The sequence below is a fragment of the Dendrobates tinctorius genome, unplaced genomic scaffold, assembly GCF_039654945.1.
Source record: "Dendrobates tinctorius isolate UK_male_01 unplaced genomic scaffold, ASM3965494v1 ptg000016l, whole genome shotgun sequence".
NCBI classification, from domain to species: Eukaryota; Metazoa; Chordata; class Amphibia; order Anura; family Dendrobatidae; genus Dendrobates; species Dendrobates tinctorius.
Genome location: NW_027361684.1, coordinates 51494712 through 51515215, shown reverse-complemented (window position 1 = coordinate 51515215; position 20504 = coordinate 51494712). Strand labels below are relative to the sequence as shown.

Sequence of the window (20504 nt, the reverse complement as noted above, 5' to 3'; positions counted from 1 at the left end):
CTGCTGTTGACGCATTGCCTGTTGCACCTCTTATATTCTGAAGTGGAAATAAGAGGCGCTGATTGACCCCTTTAATCATTCTTGATACTTTAAAATTCCTAAAGGGTATCTGTCAGGAGATTCATGCTGCCTAAACTGAGGGCAGCATGAATCACCTGTTAACTTCCCAACTACTGTGCAAAGCTGATTTAGATGCCAATCCAACAAACTGAACTCATCATATTTTATTAACCAATTTTTGCAGTGTGGCAGGGTGCATGCTAAAAGAGGGAGCAGCCATTAAGAAATACTTTTATCAAGCGGTGAAATGGACTAAATGGTCAGCAACAATACTGCCAAGGTAAGACATGACAGTTTTCTAACATAAGAGGACCCAATGTCAGTTTCCCTGTTGAACATTGCTCAGTGCCGCACCACCTTCACCGGCATGCCTTCTTCCCAAAGTGCGTAGGAATGCTATTTCTTTCCCAAGTAACAAAAAGGATACATGCGATCATTCACATACCAGAAACTGATTTGTTACACAAAGCAATCTCCTTTCATTGTTCCATGGTCCAGTTTAGAAACCTATTGTAGATGCTTTCATCGGTAGGCAGGGTGATTAGCACATGCATGCTTTCCTGCACTCTTTCAAGTAGTGCACATACAGATATGTCTTCCCTTACCTTTTTTCTCTTGGTTTGGCATAACCTGGGATGTGTGGTGTGATATTACCATTTTTTTAAAAAAATAGCAAAATGTGATTTTGTGATATTCTGTCATAAGATGTATATGCTATTTTTGTCTGTGTGTGGTCACCTGGTCCACGCATACACAAACATGGACAGGTGTGACACAAAGAAGGCAATTGACTCACACTATCATGTCATACAATGGGAAACTTCTGTGTCAACAATGTGTGAACTTGGTCTGACATCCAAAGACCGAAGTGTCTGGAGGTGCTCAGCTAACCAGTCCCACAGGCGGAAAAGGCTTTATAGTGAATCCAGTGAAAAAGAAAGTTAGCGGCACTCCACTACATTCAGAAAACGTTAATCTTTATTTCAAATCTTCCTTAAAACCATGTCTGTGGCAGAGTGGAAAGGGAGAAAGCGGCAGGTGCAGCAGACGTCCGTTTCGCGCTGGAGTGAGCTTCAACGTGGCTGCACAGGAGATTAAGTGGATACCTTATTTAAGATTTTTTGATTTAATTTATCCTCCAATATAGTTTTGTTTTTTTTTTCTATATTTTTTCTTTTTATAGGTTATTTGAAGCAAAGAATATTCATTTGAAGTGTGACTCATCCCCTTCTTGCGACTATAAAATGAAAACTATGATATAGTTTCAGCAATAAATGAGCTTTATATTTAATTTTTATTATGATCTTTTTCATATTTTTATTATTTGAACGCCCCTTAAATAAGATATTGTTAGATCCTCAAGTGATCTTATGAATCCTGGTGAAAAAGGTTGTTTGGACCTTATTGTCCATTATAGGATGGGGGGTGAGTATTGTTTCTCTGACAGGATGCCTAACTCCCCTGTACCCTACCGTCATAGGTACACCAGCCGCAGCTTATGGGGTCGGGGGTTCTTTAGACAATTTGGACTTGACTGAATCTGACCTATGGTACGTTTACCTATATGAGCTATTATATATCTACAGTATATTGTCACCTACTTATAAAGGCATTCCTATTCTCTGCTCTTTATGTGCACAAGTGCAAGTTGTGTGTGTCTAATTTGAGGCAATTGGCTCAATGGGGCTGGTGCAGGTGACTTTTTTTTTTTATCTAGAAAGCCTGTGCATGGAGTCAGTTCCTATTTTCTAGAACTAACATGCACAATTAAATCTGCTACACACCAAAATAGGCGCATATTATAAATGCATGATGGGGTGAGTCCAGATTCAACTTAGATACACCTGTCATAACTAATTAATAATTTTGCACTTTATATGCATTATGATTAGTTTCCTATGAAGCACTTTCTTGTATTTCTCAGCACTGGAATAATTGTATTAATTTTGATAGTGATTGTATTACTGTATGGCACTTTGCACTTTATTTCTAATAAGGATATGTAATGAATGACCCATCAGAAGTCTGCTTGTTCACTTGTGCATTGCTTGAAAAAGGTTCTCAGTTGAACCGAAACATCGTTGAGCCCCGTTGAGCTATTACCATTTTTCTAATTTGTGTTCGAATGGTGATTGCCTGGAAGGTTTTGGCACTCAGATTAATCATAGCTGTTTGGCTAGTGTGCTTCCTTTTTTTCTTTTGCAGTCAAATAGTGACTGCAGACTTTCATCACAAACCTGGACAACCTCTAATTTTAAAGGGGTTTTCCCGCAAACAAAAGTTCATTTTAATCAATAGATCTTGGAATAATAATAATTTCCACAATTGGATGTGTTACAATAAAATGTTCCTGTGCTGAGATAATCTTATAGATGTGTCCCTGCTGTGTAATGGCTGTGTCTGACCGTACAGGGACATGGTCTGATCGTACCACAGCTCCTGGGCAGGGGAGGAAGAAAGAGGGTGTACCGGTACACACATTACACCATGAGATTGCAGCTGATTCTTTCTTTGAGGTACAATACTGCTTAAAAACAGGCATTGTTTTTGTGAGATAAAACACTTCAATCAGCTGTGATCCTTTGCTGATTTTTGAGTCCATAGTCAACCTGAAGAGGTCCCACTAGCTCATGTTTAATAATACCAGCCCATATTACTTCCCCACCTCCACCTTGCTGGCGTCTGAGTCGAAGTGGAGACCTGTGCCCGTTGCTTATCTAGCCATAGACTCATCCATCTGGTCCATCAACATTCACGCTCATCTCATCAGTCCATGAAACCTTTGAAAAATCTGTCTTCTGATATTTCTTGTCCCAATCTTCACGTTTCCACTTCTTCGGTGGTGGTCAGGTTTCAGCCCTCCTACCTCGGCCATGTCTCTGAGCACTAAACATCTTGTACTTCTGGGCCTCCAGAGAGGTTGCAATTCTGGAAAATGACAATGCTGAGGCATTATGGCCCCCTGCTCGCTTCACGTTTGAGTCTTCTGAAATCTTTGGCAGTCTTTTTCTCAACATGTTTTTAGTGACCCTGTTGACTGAAGCAAAACTTTTGATGTTTCTGTGATCACATCCCAATGTCTGAGCAGTGGAGCACCTCTCTGTACGACATAACCTTTCAATTTTACAATTTAGAGTCCGTTAAATCTCATTATCGGTCCCTTTTCCCTTAGAACAAGATGCCTAATAGTTTTGCACATCTTAATAAAGGCTGTTGTAGAATTAGGTCGCACCCCCCCATTACACAAATACACATCACTTGCCTAACAATTCTGTACAGTGTGTGTGGGAATATATGTAATTTTTCTTCTTTACATAACAGGGTAGCATGCCATGCTGTTCCGAACCCTTTTTGTGGGACACTGGCCAGACAGAGGCTGAGACTTTCTAGGCTTTGTTATTCTACATTCACTGTGGTAAAAGCGGACCCCAAACATCCGCGCTCGGACCAATGCTATTGAATAGAGCTATTCACATGACTGGTTTTCCTCATGGACCGAATGCATGAAAAACTTGTATCCTATGGGTGCACAAAAAAACAATCGGATCCCATCGGAGTTGACCGTATAGCACTCGATTTTTGTGGACACATTACAATTCTTAACATAAAACCCATTTGTTCTTGTAAATGTAATCACTGCTGGTGGATAAAAAACGATGTTATGTGGATGACAATGTAGAGAATGGGACATTCCCCCGCCCCCGTGTGATAATGGAGCTTCTGGCCTCCTGTGACCCTGCCGACATGTCTGGCGTTTGGCCGGAGCCTCCCCAGCGCACACCAGAGGCCTGGTGCCGGCCACACAGTGCTGTGCCCATGCAGTGATGCCAGCCCCATGTGCTGCTGCCAGGGACCAGTGAGCAGAGCTGCTCCTCGCCTGCTCCTCCCTTGCTCTCAGGCTGCAGTTCCTCCCTCAGGTCTATAAGACCGGGCCGGCGCACTCTCCAGTCTGTCAGGCATGGCACAGGGCTCACTATGGCAGCAGCAGTACGACATAACACCCTCGACTTCCAGCTCGGTGGCACAGGTAAGGTGCACGGCCGGGTGACTGCGGGGAGGGGGCTTCCATTCCCTCACTGTTTCTGACGCCGGGCACAGCTCCTGGCCCCTGAAGGTGACAAGTGGGCGCACAGGAAGCGGTAATGTGTCCCGCTGCATCCGCCGGTGCACTGCAGCCATGTAGCGCTGTGTGCTCGGGCTCTGTCGGCGCTGCTGCTCCTGTGCGTCTCCAGGGTTTATTACATGGTTCACGAATATCAGAGAAGTGTTTCGGGCGGGCATGTTCTGTTACTGGGCCGCACCGCCGGCTTGTACCCGAGCCGCTATACGCGCGGCTTGTTTGTGGCTTCTTCGGTGTACAGACACGCGTTATGTATAAACGTGGAAGAAGCACGCCGGGCCTAGGCGGCCAGACACGGGGCTTTCACTGTGGATTATGCTGTTTAGTCTCGCCGCACGCATGACCTTTGTGTGTGCGGGCACAACACCGGGCTGCACTGACAGCGGAGGGTACAGGTGCATTGTCTGCTCTGGGGGGCACAGCGGTGGGTACAGGTGCATTGTCTGCTCTGGGGGGGCACAGCGGTGGGTACAGGTGCATTGTCTGCTCTGGGGGGGCACAGCGGTGGGTACAGGTGCATTGTCTGCTCTGGGGGGGCACAGCGGTGGGTACAGGTGCATTGTCTGCTCTGGGGGGGCACAGCGGTGGGTACAGGTGCATTGTCTGCTCTGGGGGGGCACAGCGGTGGGTACAGGTGCATTGTCTGCTCTGGGGGGGCACAGCGGTGGGTACAGGTGCATTGTCTGCTCTGGGGGGGCACAGCGGTGGGTACAGGTGCATTGTCTGCTCTGGGGGGGCACAGCGGTGGGTACAGGTGCATTGTCTGCTCTGGGGGGGCACAGCGGTGGGTACAGGTGCATTGTCTGCTCTGGGGGGGCACAGCGGTGGGTACAGGTGCATTGTCTGCTCTGGGGGGGCACAGCGGTGGGTACAGGTGCATTGTCTGCTCTGGGGGGGCACAGCGGTGGGTACAGGTGCATTGTCTGCTCTGGGGGGCACAGACAACCATATCTACATCTAAATTTGTGTGATTAAATAAAATTATAAATGATAAGAGTTTGGCCCCTATTTTCTGTATTCTTTCTCTCTGTACGTAATACCTGTGTACAACCCCAAGGAAACCATGGCCACAGGAGCAGATTATTGTTTTATATAGTCGAAAACTGCAGTGCTGTTCATTGATCTTCAGATTATCAGTATAATTTCAAAGATAATGATGGGTCACAGTAGTAATAAGGCCGAATACAGATGTCCAAGTACGGAGCGCAATGTCAGGACCTGCTGAGGGTCTCCTGGCCTGAACTCGACAGACTCGATGACATAAACAGTGGGGGAAATAAGTATTTGATCCCTTACTGATTTTGTACGTTTACCCACTGACAAAGACATGAACAGCCTATAATTTTAAGCGTAGGTTTATTTTAACAGTGAGAGAATATCAAAAATAAAATACAGAAAATCACATTGTATAAATTATATACCGTATATACTCGAGTATAAGCCGAACCGAGTATAAGCCGACACCCCTAATTTTGCCACAAAAAACTGGGAAACTTATTGACTGAGCATAAGCCTAGGATGGAAAATGCAGCAGCTACTGGTAAATTTCAAAAATAAAAATAGATACCAATAAAAGTAAATTTAATTGAGACATCAGTAGGTTAAATGTTTTTGAATATCCATATTGAATCAGGATCCCCATATAATGCTCCATACAGTTCATGATGGCCCCATAAGATGCTCCATACAAAATATGCCACCTATAATGCTGCACAAAGGTTAATAATGGCCCCATAAGATGCTCCATAAAATATCCCCCATATGCTGCTCCATAAAGGTTATGGCCCCATAAGATGTTCCATAGATTATGCTCCATAGATTATGCCGATTATGCCCCATATGCTGCTCCATAGATTATGCCCCATAAGCTTCCCCATAAGATGCTCTGTGCTGCTCCATAGATTATGCTCTGTGCTGCTCCATAGATTATTCCCCATATGCTGCTGCAAATAATAATAATAAAAACAAATTACCTTGTCGCTGGGGGCCAAGTGCCGGTGTCCTGAGCAGGCGGGGAAACCGACACACTATGGGGGACAGGTGCCGGTGTCACCACTGGCTCAGGCCCCCGCACCTGAGATATTCGCCGGTCTCTGTTCCACCGCCGTGCACCGCTCTGTCTTCCAGGTCCCTCTGTCAGTGACTGTTCAGGCAGAGGGAGCGCACTAACTGTCATCTCGCCCTCTTACCTGAACGTCACAGCCAGAGGACGCGGAGGACAGCGGCGCGCGGCGGTGGAACGGGGACAGGTGAATATCGCATATAGTTATCCTCTCCTGGCGTGGTCTCTGCAGCCCCTGCTTCTCCCATGGTCTCCGGCAGCTCTTCCTTCATCAGTCACGTGGTACTGCTCATTAAAGTCATGAATATGCGCATATTCATGACTTTAATGAGTGGTACCACGTGACCGCTGAACACAGGCGTCGGAGACCTTGGGATAAGCAGGGGGCTGCAGAGACGCGCCAGGAGGGGATGAGTATAATCTGAAAAATTGGCTGAAAATCTTGGCTTCTACTCGAGTATATACCGTTTATTTGCATTTAGCAGTGAGAAATAAGTATTTGATCACTCTGGCAAGCAAGACTTGCTGTATTTTTCGGACAATAAGACGCACTTATCTCCTCAAAAAATGCGTGCCTTATAGTCCTGATGTACCGGCTGTGGTGGGGAGGCGAGGGAATGGCATCGACGGAACAGCGGGTCACAGAGGCATGATCCGGCTGCTGCGGCTAACTCCTGTGCCTGCTGCTAAAGAAAAATGAATATTCACTGCATTGCACACCCATGAGCGTGGAGGTCAAATAATATTGATTTATTTTTAATCGCATCTTGGTATGATTGGCCCCCAACCCCCAGTCCTGGTATACATGTCCCCATCAGAAAACATTTATAAAAAAAAATTACACTTACCTTCCCTGCGCTCCCTTGCAGCATTTTATTCTGATACCAGCGCTGCTCTATGCTTGTAAGGAGTGCATGGCAGGGACGTCATTCGCTGCTTGCAAGCTGAAGGGCAGCTGCCGGAATACTCACTGCTCTGCACGGCGGGACTGCACAGTGTCAGCCGGAGCCTTCCTGCAGCTGCCGGGTGGTCACGTTTGCCCCTACTTAAATGAATATTACCTCTCTGGGCGTCGAACAGCCACAAGACATGCAGGCGTGGGGACTGGAACATATTTGAGCACGCCGAAGAAACTCGGATCCATTTCAAAATCCACATAAACGCTCCAATTACTCTGAATGTGTTTCCTTCCTATTGATCTAAATGGTAAAACATTTCTATAGCGCACATGATGCTGCTTTTGCTATGTGCTCCCCCCCACATTGAAAAATAGCAAGGTGTTTATTCTTGAGCTGTTTCTACTGGAAAATACAACACTCCCAATTTTTTTTCTTTTAGGCTATGTGCCCACGTTGCGTGTTAAAACGCACACTAAAAACCGGACTCCTTCCCAGAAATCGTGCGGTTTTACCGCGATTCTGTTCGCGATTTTGCCGTGATTTTCTCAAGCACTTTCCAAGCAATTTGAAGCATCGCTTGGAAAGTGATTGACAGGTTGATCACACTCGTCAAACATAGTGTTTGACAAGTGTGACCAGCTTTTTACTATTGAGGCCGCCTATGAGGCATCAATAGTAAAAGATAAAATGGAAAAAATGATAAAAAAAAAAAATCGGGGTGTATTTACCTTCCGACGTCCCGCGCTGCCATCCCGGGCCTCAGCGTTCCCAGTAATGCCTTGCGAGACCTGTGATGACGTTGGTCTCGCGTTACTATAGCGATCTCGCGAGACCACGTCATCACAGGACCTTGCCGCAAGGCATTACTGGGAATGCTTAGGCCGGGAATGCAGCACGGGATGTCGGAAGGTAAATATACCCCGATTTTTTTTTTTTTTTTTTTTTTTTTTTTTTTTTTTTTTTTTACAGGGGTATGTTAGCCAGGGCCTGGAGGACAGTCTCCTCTCCTCCACACCGTGGGTACCAACCGCACATGAGACGCTTCACTTCCCGCATGGTGGGCATAGCCACATGCGGGAAGTAAGCGATTCTCATGCATTCCTATGGGTGCGGAATCGCGGCAATTCTTTGCGATTCCTCACAAAAGAATGACCATGCTGCGATTTTTTTTCCGCAATGCGATTTCGCCGCGGAAAAAAGCGCAGCATTAGCACGGCATGTGCGGAATGCCATAGGAATGCATGGGGTGCATTCTGTACACGGCTCTTAAACGTTTTCGTGCCAAAAATCGCGGCAAAAACGCTTAAAAATCGCATCGTGGGCACACAGCCTTACATGGTCTTTGAACTTTGATTTTGCAGCCAGAAAATCCACAACAAAAAGCATGTGAACACGCGCTTTAGGATACATTCACAATGATGTTTTTTCTTTGCATCCCACACAACCTGGCGCCTGAGGCAGCAGCTTTAGCAGCCTAGTTCTGCCAGTTTTGAGGAGTGGTATTAATAATTAGTCCAATCTTCAGTGTGTCAGTGGTGTTAGGCCGGGGTAACACTTGTTACAATGCGAGTCTCTCGAATCAATACCCGGCACTGCCACCGGTACTCGGGACCGAAGTGTGTGGCTGCATAGAAATACATGCAGCCGCACACACTCCCGTCCCGAGTGCCTGTGGTAGTGCCGGGTATTGATTCGAGGGACTCTTGCAAGTTTCTCGTATCACACTCATAAGTGTGACGCCTAAGCGGGTACCTCCATCTGATAGAAATTTCCAAATAGTTTTTTTCATGCTGATAGTCACCATTATTGCTACGATTGTAGGGTGTACATGGTGATCTGACATAATACTACATGATCAGTAATGGTGTGCTATCTTACTTTCGTTTGTCACTTACCCCACGTAGTACAAGTGGAGGCTGTAGAGCTGATCATGGCCCAGTCTTCAGCATTTAGTAGACTAAGCCCCCAGTCACACACGTGTGATACCACCTGCCACAAGTACGCCACCGCAGTATTCAGATGGCAAAAGCAGCAGAGGGCTTTGGAAGAGGTGAAAAGCTTCTATTAGGCTATGTGCCCATGTAGTGATTTTTAAGCGTTTTTGCCGCGATTTTCGGCGTGAAAACGCTTAAAAATCGTGTACAGAACGCCCCCCATGCATTCCACACATGCTGTGCTAATGCTGCGCTTTTTTCCGCGGCGGAATCGCATCGCGGAAAAAATCGCAGCATGCTCATTCTTTTGTGCGGAATCGCTGCATTCTCGGCCTACCGTTCCCAGTAATGCCTTGCGGCAAGGCCCTGTAATGACGTAGTCTCGCGTGACTCTAGCGGTCTCGCGAGATCACTATAGTAACGCGAGACTACGTCATCACAGGTCTCGCAAGGCATTACTGGGAACGCTGAGGCCCGGGAATGCAGCGCGGGACGCCGGAAGGTAAATATACCCCGATTTTTTTATTTTTTATTTTTTTTTTTAGCATTTTAACATCCTATCTTTTACTATTGCTGTCGCATAGGCGGCCTCAATAGTAAAAACCTGGTCACACTTGTCAAACACTATGTTTGACGAGTGTGACCAACCTGTCAATCACTTTCCAACCAATGCTTCAAATCGCTTGGAAAGTGCTTGAATATCGCACGCGAAAATCGTGGCAAAATCGCGATCATAATCGCGGTGAGATCGCGAGGAAAAAACCGCGCGATTTCTGGGAAGGAGTCCGGTTTTTAGTGAGCGTTTTAAAACGCTACGTGGGCCCTCAGCCTTAAACATTTTTTTTTCCTCCTGATTTTAGCATATGTGAAAGTGACATTAGTCTCCATTGATTGGCCGATGGGGACGTCAATACACTTGCAGATTCACTACAAACCCATTTAGCAGTCTGGACTGTGAGGGCATCACTAGTGCACTTATGTGATTATTCCAATTCTCATCACGCAGTAATACATTGGAGGTAATTGATCTCCTTTTTTATTTCCGTATATCTGCTGAACTGTAATGTAACCCAGATTTCAGATGGTAACGCTGTAAATAGATGTACTCCCCAGAGGGCTGGTAATTTACACTCCTACATGAATGCATAATGTAGTGGCCATGACTGTGCAAACAGGGACAAATACTCGCTCTGAACATTCAATTTCGAGGTGGAGATGTACACTGGAACATACGGACAGTACAATATCAGGGTGTGTCATTTCTTAGTGCCAGGGCTCCATTTTTCCTTTTTCCTTTGTATACTGCTCTGAATACTCATGAGAGAGGCAGATGATGGCTGTAGCCATTTACTGTGGCAGCTTAGTAACATCTGCTTATTCTAAATGCATGATAATTATCCTTAAGATGACAGAAGGGCCTATTTCACTGTAAAGGACCGGTCTATAAAAACTCATAAAATCCAGGTATTGCTTAATGGCACAACCTTTTCTGGTTCGAGTGCCACATTATCTTATTGATTTACTTCCAAGACCCTCAATAAAAGTCATAGGGGTATTACCAACTGAGACATTTTCGGCAAATCAGAATTACAGTGGATTGCAGTATTCACCCGCCTGGCTTTTTACCTATTTTGTTACATTATAACATGTTTAAATATTTTTGTAATTCGATTTGTGTGTGATGCATCAACACTAAATAGCCTAAGTTTGTAAAGAGAGAAAAATATAGGCATAAACTACGGTAAATTTATGGGATCAAATAACAAAATTGACATGTGCATAGGTATTCACCGCTTTTGCTATGAAGTCCCTAAAAATTTTGCATGCAAGCAATTATCTTCATAAAGCTGGAGTCACAGTGTCGGCGGCAGTGCCAGGTATTGAGACACGAGACTTGTGCGAGTTTCTCGCAAGTGTGACCCCCGGCCTACGTCACATGCTTAGTGAAAGGAAGTCTGCCTGTATGCAATCTAAGGCTTTGTGCACACGATGCGTTTTTGCAGCGAGCGGAAAACGCTGTCGAAACCTTATGCAAGCTAATTCCGTGACAATCCTGAAGTGTTGTGCACATGGGAGAAAGAATCCATATCACCATTACACACTGAACAGGAAACCACTGGGTAAATCTGACCTGGAGAAGGACTTGGGGATCCTTGTTAATGATAAATTTACCTGGAGCAGCCAGTGCCAGGCAGCGCCTGCCAAGGCAAACAGGATCATGGGGTGCATTAAAAGAGGTCTGGCTGCACATGATGAGAGCATTATACTGCCGCTGTAGAATTCCCTGGTTAGACCGCACATTGAGTACTGTGTACAGTTTTGGGCACCGGGGCTCAGGAAGGATATAATGGAGCTAGAGTGAGTACAAAGGAGGGCAACAAAATTAATAAAGCGGATGGGGGAACTACAATACCCAGAGAGATTATCAAAATTAGGATTATTTAGACTAGAAAAAAGACTGAGGGGCGATCTAATAACCATGCATAAGTATATAAGGGGACAATACAAATATCTCTCCGAGGATCTGTTTATACCAAAGAAGGTGACGGTCACAAGGGGGCATTCTCTGCGTCTGGAGGAGAGAAGGTTTGTCCACCAATATAGAAGAGGATTCTTTACTGTTAAGGCTGTGAGAATCTGGAATTCCTTGCCTGAGGAGGTGGTGATGGCGAACTCAGTCGAGGGGTTCAAGAGAGGCCTGGATGTCTTCCTGGAGCGTAACAATATTGTATCTTACAGTGTTTAGATTCTTTAGAAGGACGTAGATCTGGGGATTTATTCTGATGGAGTATAGGCTGAACTGGATGGACAAATGCTAACTATGTTGCTATTTTACTATGATCAGTAAATTTCCTTAAGTGTTTGCAATGCGTTTTTTTTTTTTTTTTTCCTGCAGCATGTCAATTCTTTGTGCGTATTTTTAGCATTTTCCACGCATTGACTTCAATTGAGTCAGTCAAATCTGCAGCAAAAACGCAGGTATAAAAATATTTGTGGATTTGCTGAGTTTTTGTTTGTGTTCTTACTGGCTTCCTATGGTGTTTCCCACGCTGTCATCTGTGTGACAGTGTGGGAAACACCGGCGTTGTGGTTCTTATCGGCAGTATCACTGCCACCAGTAAGACTGTTGGTCAGGGAGCTGCGGGGTCACGCTGTCAGATGTCAGCATGACCCTGCAGCTGTGACTGCGACCTTCAGTAAAACACTTATTGCAGGTCAGCAGGCGTTGGTTGATGAGACTACTACTCCCATCAGCCAACGTCTGCTGTCAGTGATGGCAGGAGTCGCTGATGAGAGACGTAGTCTCTCGTCAGCTGGCGCCTGTGCCCACACTTAAATAAAAAAAAAAAAACGTAAAATAATTTTATACATATTCAAATAAAAATTAAAAAAAAATCTTAAACTCCCCTTAATGCCCAATCTCCGATGCCCATGTCTCCTAGAAAAAAATAAAAAATAATAAACCACCATATATTCACCTGTCCGCCATGGTTCATGAAATCCCGAGTGTCCCATGGCGATCTCGCTTTTAGAATAGTCACATCGGGAGATGTGACAGCTCTAATCGGCCGCCGGCTATACACTAACAGGAGGTAATCGCTCCCACAGTCTATCACTTAGCTGCCGTGAGAGAGGTCACTGGAGTTCATCAGCTGATCAGCTCTGGGGCTCTCATTTATGGCACCACCGATCGGCAGTGGTGCTGTAAGGGAGATCACCAGAGTTGATCAGCTGATGAATTCTCTCATGGCAGCTCGGTAATACACAGCGGGAGCGATTACCTCCTTTCAGTGTATAGCTGATTTTGTTAGAGAGCAGTCACATCAGTGACTGATCTCAGTCATCTGAATCGTCGTGGGATATTATGGATTATCTTCTCTGCGGACAGGTGAGGAATATTGTGGTTTATTATGTTAGCATTAAAAATCAGCTTGGCATTCAAAAAATAAGCCCTCACTCAGCGATAGATCACGAAAAAAGGAGACTCACTCCACGGGTCACGGATAAAGTTCAAAATTTTTTTTATTTTAACAAACTTTGGGAATTTTTTTTCACCATTTAAATAAAAAGAAACCTAAACATGTTTTGGTATCTAAGAAATCAATGACCTGTAGAATCATAATGGCAGGCCAGTTTTAGCATTTGATGAATATGGTAAAAAAAAATCCCAAAAAAACAGTTGTGGAATTGCAATTTCACCGCATTTGGATTTTTTTCCCCATTATCGAGTACACAATATGGTAGAACCAATGGTGTCGTTCAAAAGTACAACTCGTCCCTCATTCAAAAAACAAGCCATCACATTGCCATATTGATGAAAAAATAAAAACGCTATGGATCTGGGAAGAAGGGAAGCAAAAAAAACAAATGCAAAAATGAAAAAGGGATGCAGCTTGAAGGGATTAAGAGTTGCTGTTTGGTTACAGCCTATGTAGGTTCATTCTGTTAACGCTCCTACATAGGCTGGTGACAATGTGTGCGTGTTTGTGTGTGTTTTTACTAACCTTCTTAGTAATGAGGTTGTCTGGCTGACAACTTTTTCATTACTAAGCCTAGGGCTTGGTGTCTTTGACAGATGCTGACACCAAGCCATAATCCCATTATTCTGATTCTACTGCATCAGAATGAATAAGTTGTTGAACCGTGAAATTACATCACAAAACTTTTTTTTTTTTTAATTTCTTTAATTAGCTCAAAAATCCTTTGCTGTACAAAACGCATGCAAAAACGCACCAAAAATTGCAGTAAAACACGCGTTTTTGCTGCAGCGTTTTTGCTGCAAAGAGATACAGTAACCTTGCAGAAATTTCTGCATGCAAATACTCAACGCGTGCTCATAGCCTAAGTGTCACCTGGTCTGTCAGTATATACACATCTTTTCTGAAAGGCCACAGAGGCAGCAACATCATTCAAGAGGTACCACTAACCAAACAAACCATGAAGACCAAGGAGATCACCAAACAAGTCAGGGACAAAGTTGTTGAGAAATACAAGTCAGGGCTGGGTTATAAAGAAAAAAAAATCTGATGAAACCCCAGAGCACCATCAAATCCATTATCAAATGGAAAGAACATGCGACCATGACAAACCTGCTACGAGAGAGCCATCCAGCAAAACTCTTAGCCTGGGCAAGGAGGGCATTAATCATAGAGGCTGCACAGAGACCAAAGGTAACCAAGAGGCGACCTTTATTTATCAGTGGGCAGAAAAAAGCCTTTAATTACAATTTTTGTGTGTAAGGCTTATTTTGAGTTTGTGATAAGACGTGGGAGACTCTCCAAATGTATGGAGGAAGGTGCTGTGATCAGATGAGACCAAAATTAAACTTTTTGACCACCAAGGTAAACGCCATGTCTGGTGCCAAATCAACATAGCTTTTCACCCAAAGAACACCATCCCCACAGTGAAATGTGGAGGCAGCACCATGCTGTAGGAGGTTCTTAGCAGCAAGGACAGAGAAAATGGTCCTAGTCGAGGGGAAGATGGATGTGCGAAATGTAGGAATATTGTTGAGCAAAACCTGTTTCTGTCTGTCAGTGATTTGAGACGGAAGTTTACCTTTCAACAAGACAAGCATCAAAAGAATACTGCTAAATGAACACTTAAGTGGTTTAAAGAAAAACATTTAAATATGTTGGAGTGGCCTAGTCAAAGACTAGACCTCAATTCAGTTTAGAATTTATGATCATACTTAAAAATTGCTGTTCAACAGAGGAAACCATCTAACTTGAAGCATCTGGAGCAAATTTGCCTTGAGAAATAGGCAAAAATCCCAGTGGAAAGCTCATTGAGACTTATCCAAAGTGACTTGCATCTGTAATTACCACAAGAGGAGGCTCTACAAAGAACTGACTTTAGTGGGGTGAATAGTTAGTTATGCACACTGAAATTTACAGTTATTTGGATTTAGTCCTATTTGTTGTTTGCTTCACAATAAAAAGAAAATAACATTTTCACAGTTGTAGGCATGTTCTTTACACAAACTGATGCAAACCTTAAAAATGCAGCTAAATTCCAGGGGTGAATACTTCGTAAGCCACTATGTATGCCATAAATGCCTGATGGTATTCCAGAAAGCAGAACTTGTCCTTTTACCCTCAATTAGCACTTAAGAAATGGTAAGACCATGCATGAATGTGGCTCTCCCCATTGAGGAGTCAAGGAACCCCATTCTTCTAAAATGTAAGGTGAGGCACAGAGGTAACTTTGTGCAACCCCACTTTTGTTTGTTATTGAAACCACATGCGACAACCACACACAAGCAAGCATTTCTGTGGCCAGGTGATTGGAGGCCACATAGAATGCTATAGCTAGTCGCACGTGGGTCCTGGGCAGCCGGTTGTGCACCTTTTCTCTAAGGTTACATTCACAGTCAGTAAGTTTGTTGCAGAGATTTCTGCGACTGCCGCATTCATTGAAATGAGCTTTGCTGAAATTTGTAGATGTAGTAACAATGTAGATGTGCGGAACAGGTTTTAGATATTTGAAGTTTTTGCAACAGAACTGCCATATGTAAATAAACCCTTTCCTCCCAATCCCCCCCCCCCCCCAAAAAAAAAACCCCTGATTCTTCCCAGTATAGCTTTATGTGTGAGAAGTCTGTACATTGCGCACTTTCCTTTGTGTGTATTGCAACAAAATAAAAATTGGACATAATTTCACACAAAAATGGTCCAGACAAAATTGTTGGCACCTTTAGAAAATTGGGGAGAAGTTGACCCAATCTTTGCACTGTGTGTGCCACACTAAGCATAGAAAACAAGAAAACAGAAAAGTGAACTGTTTGAGAACCAAAACTTTTGAAAAATATCAACCATCTCAAGATTACAAGTCCATCTCCAGAGATCTTGATGTTCATTTGTCCACAGTGCACAATATAATCAAGAGGTTTACAACCCATGGCACTTTATCCCTGGACATGAACGGCAGAGAAAAATTAATGAAAGGTTGCAACTCAAGATAGTTTGGATGGTGGATAAGCAGCCCCAATTAAGTTCCAAAAAATTCAAGCTGTCCTGTATTTTCAGGGTGCATCAGTGTCGGCACGAACTATCCGTCGACATTTCAAGAAACGCTATGGCAGAAGACCCAGGAGCCACTGCTGACACAGAGACATGAGAAACCTAGACTGCAGTTTGCCAAAATGTATGTGATTAAGCCAAAATCCTTCTGGGAAAATGTCTTGTGGACAGATGATGCCAAGATAGAGCTTTTTGCTAAAGCACATCATTATACTGTTTACCGAAAACCAAATGAGGCCTACAAAGAAAAGAACGCAGCACCTACAGTAAAATATGGTGGAGGTTCAAAGATGTTTTGGGGTTGTTTTGCTGCCTCGGTCACTGGTGCACGTGTGCAAACCATAATGAATTCAGAAGATCACCAAAGGATTTTGGGTCATAATGTAGTGCCCAGTGTCAGAAAGATAGGTTTGCGCCCTAGGTCATAGGTCTTCCAGCAGGACAATGATAGCAAACATACTTCAAGACGCACCTAGAAATGGATGTAAAAGTGATGAATAGTTCTGAAGTGGCTAGCAATGAGTCCAGATCGAAATCCCATTAACCCCTTTCACGACATGCGCCATATATGTGTAGATCATGTCGTGTGTCTCCCCCTCTGATGTTGGCTCTGGCACTGAGCCCACATCTTTCCCTCCACATGTCAGCTAACAGCTACAGGTGTAATCGCGATCCACCCATGGCTGTTAACCTGTTAAATGCCGCTGTCAATCCTTTTGGGGCGGTGATGTGCAGCCGGGGTCCTCCTGTAGCTGCCCGGTGTCCTCTTCCCCATGCGGCTGTACAGAGGTCACACTCGCTCACCGGAAGTGACGTCGGACCGAACTTCTGGTTCACTTCCGAATGCGTTCCACGCTGGAACGCACACGCGACCAGCTATTGCCGAGGCCAGACCGGCAGAGGGAACAGCTGCATTAGATTAAGGACGTTCGCCACATGATCCCCACCTGTGGACCCGGGGGAGGAGGAGCACAGAACACGCTGGAGTACCGCAGTTATTTAAATCCTGGTCTGGGTGTGTCCAGGTAAGGCCGTTATCTGTACAGGTGACTGTGACAGTCTTACCATGGACGACGACAAACCCGTATTGCCTGCATCTGCAAAGCCAAGGGTTCACCCTCCTATAAGTAGTGGTGTAGGTAGGTCCCCTTGCTATCCTGGTAGATTATGGGTGACTTAGTATACCTTTCTCTCTCTCTTTTAGGGAGATAAGGTCCATGCCCTTAAAAAGGCTAATGGCCCAGCCGCAAATTTTGTGTGTGTGTGTGGTTCCAGGTTTCCCTCTGCATATAGAGAAGCTTTGTCAGCCCTGCACGGATGATGTATTACGTGCTGAACAGCCCTCCATACGGGACAGCATTAAAACTCTCATCGGACAGGAGGTCCAATCCTCTATGGTGACACTTTCCCAGGCCCCGGTACCACAGCCCCCTCCTCCTAAAAAGAGAAAAATGGCACCTGTGGAATCTGACTCAGACTCTGGCGAAATTGATACCTCTGATACGGAGGATATTTGGGAAAATGAGGGTTCCACTTCCACCCCCAAGTCCGATAATAAGAAGTACTATTTCTCTTCTAAAGACATGGGAGAGTTAGTTATATGGTGAGAGGCACCATGGAGATGGAAGAGGAGGAAGTGGATTACTCTATACAAGATGAGATGTTTGGGGGGAGGCTGAAGTCTAAAGACCAGAAAGTATTTCCTATTCATGAGAATATCCAAAATCTTGTCATGCAGGAATGGGCCCTCCCTGAAAAAGGACTCGGTGTTCCCTCAGAATTAAAAAATCATTTCCCCTTAGACGGGATTGCTCTTTATCGGAAATCCCCAAGTTTGTTGGGCAGGTGTCCAGGGCGGCTAAAAAAAACGGCTCTTCCTTTCGAAGATTCATCCCAGCTCAAAGATCCTATAGATCGGAAAATCGAGAAATTGCTAAGAAAGTCCTGGGACATCTCTTCAAATCTGCTTAAAGCCAACGTAGCATCAACATGTGTAGCCAGGTCCTTATTCCGCTGGCTGCGCAGGTTGGAGGATCACCTTACTCAGGGGACTTCTAGGGAGGAGATTCTTTACTGTCTTCCCCTACTACAGAAAGCTACAGGATTCCTTGCTGATGCTCCCGCTGAGTCCGTCCAAGTAGCAGCAAAATCTGCAGTCCTCTGCAACTCAGCCAGGAGAACACTGTGGCTAAAGTCTGGGGGAGGGGGACTCTACCTCAAAATCAAAGCTCTGTGCTATTCCCTTTCAGGGACATTATGTATTCTGTATTTGGCCCTGGATGAAATCCTATAGAAAGCTACGGATAAAAAGAAATAGCTTCCCGAGCAGAAAAAGTCTAGGAAACATTTTTTTTTGTCCCCCCTGTGAACAGTCCTCCCAGAGAGAATTCAAGGGGAAGGGCAAGACAGGTCGGTGGAGTTATCCAAAAGGTGGTAAGGGCAGAAACATCCTTGCCTCCCACCAGCAGCATACCCCGGACAAACAATGATGGTTCTCCGGTCGGGGGCCGACTCTCGAATTTCCTGGCTCAGTGGCAATCCATTTTCACAAACCAATGTGTTCTCCGCACGATTCGCAATGGACTGAGACTGTAATTTGAAAGCCCTCCCCCCTCAATGCCTAAGAATTACCTTCCTGCAGGCGCACCTCCAAGAATCCTTGCTGTTAGATCTGCAGGAGAAAAAGCAGGCAAAGGTATAGAACAGCATGCTGTATAGTACAAGCTGATAATATAGGATAGTCATGGGATCAGTCGTACATAATATATAGCAAGGGGATATGGAAACCACATAAATTACGACCAATAGATCCAATTGTCAAAGGTTAAAAATAGATACTTTATTTAGGGAATTACACAGAACGGGTAGTGGGGAACATGTGTACAGAAATAACAAAAGTGCAACAGTACAAGAGGACACGTGGCCTGGCCCTGGCCATATATGTCATTAATTACACAGAATTCTATGAGTAAAAATAGCGTAATTACCAACTCCACAATTGGCAGAATAGTAGCCAAGCAGCCTATGATTAAACAGGGGAAATATGTAATACACAAGGTCCCCTGTTACTATGTTTGCTTATGCTAATTAGCAAAGGAACAATTTTTTTGTTGTAAACATATGCTAAACTACATCAAGACCATAATTAGTTACGCATACATAGGCAGTAAAATCTGCCACAAGCTGCCTTGGGATGACTACCCCTGTTATGTAACTATATTCTGCTCACCCACATGTGAGTGAGCGGTGCTGGGGCAGAACATACCTTGGAGTGGGAAACCCTGAATGGCCGGGCGGTCCACGCGTCACTCCGACGTGCGTTTCGGAGGAAGGAGGAAGTCAGACGAAGGAGATTTCCTCCGAAACGCGCGTCGGGGTGACGCGTGGACCGCCCGGCCATTCAGGGTTTCCCACTCCAAGGTATGTTCTGCCCCAGCACCGCTCACTCACACTCAGAATTCTGTGTATATAATGACATATATGGCCAGGGCCAGGCCACGTGTCCTCTGGTACTGTTGCACTTTTGTTATTTCTGTACACATGTTCCCCACTACCCGTTCTGTGTAATTCCCTAAATAAAGTATCTATTTTTAACCTTTGACAATTGGTTCTATTGGTCGTAATTTATGTGGTTTCCACATCCCCTTGCTGTTAGATCTGCAGGGGCTACTTCAAGCAAGAGTGATCTCCCAAATGCCGCAACAGGAGATAGGCAAAGGTCACTACTCTCGCCTGTTCATAATAGTGAAGCCCTCAGGGAAGCACAGGGTTATCATAAATTTAAAACCCTTTAATTGTCAACAGTAGATCTGAGGGACGCCTATTATCATGTGCCGATTCATCCAGATCACAGGAAGTTCCTCAGGTTTGCAGTTTCCCAGGGTCACCGGGTCAATCATTACCAGTTCAATGTCTTGCCTTTCGGTGTGTCGTCAGCTCCATGCATATTTACCAAGATTATGGCCGAGGCAATGATCTTCATTTGGTAACAGGGGATTTGCATTATCCCGTACCTAGACAACTTTCTAATTGTGGCTCCATCCATACCTCGCCTGAACCTGGACGTGTAGAAAACCCTGGAAATTTTAGAGTCCCTGGTCTGGATCCCAAAAATGGAGAAATCAGACCTTCATCCTTCGTCCTGGGAATTCTTTTGGATTCCGAGAAGAGAACATTCTTCCTGCCCAGGGAGCAACAACTCGACCTTGTTCAGAGGATCTCCAGGTTCAGGGATCAGAGAGCGCCAACCTTGAGAGACTCAATGTCCATTCTATGATTGCTTACGGCGTCCATCCAAGCAGTCTCCTGGCTCAAGCCCATACTTGGATTCTTCAATCTTATGTACTTCTGTGTTCAATGAAGTATCAAAGCACGCTGACCAAGAGAATTCCCCTTACCGGTCATGTG

The 20504-nt window shown here is 44.8% G+C and overlaps 1 protein-coding gene across 3 annotated transcripts in view; it reads left to right on the top strand.

Moving 5' to 3' along the window:
• The first annotated feature begins 230 nt into the window (after window positions 1-230).
• The window catches only part of SMS (spermine synthase), a 212805-nt gene continuing 192531 nt past the window's right edge, over window positions 231-20504 (top strand). The window contains exon 1 of one of the 3 annotated variants that reach the window (XM_073565837.1): window positions 231-340. Coding sequence is in view for 1 of the 3 variants with exons in the window: in XM_073565836.1 (XP_073421937.1) it covers window positions 4036-4087 (52 nt within the window). In the remaining 2 variants the exon portion in view is untranslated. Of the gene's footprint in view, window positions 341-1798; window positions 1878-3889; window positions 4088-20504 lie in introns of those variants that run through there. The other 2 variants (XM_073565838.1, XM_073565836.1) reach the window with 2 other exon arrangements.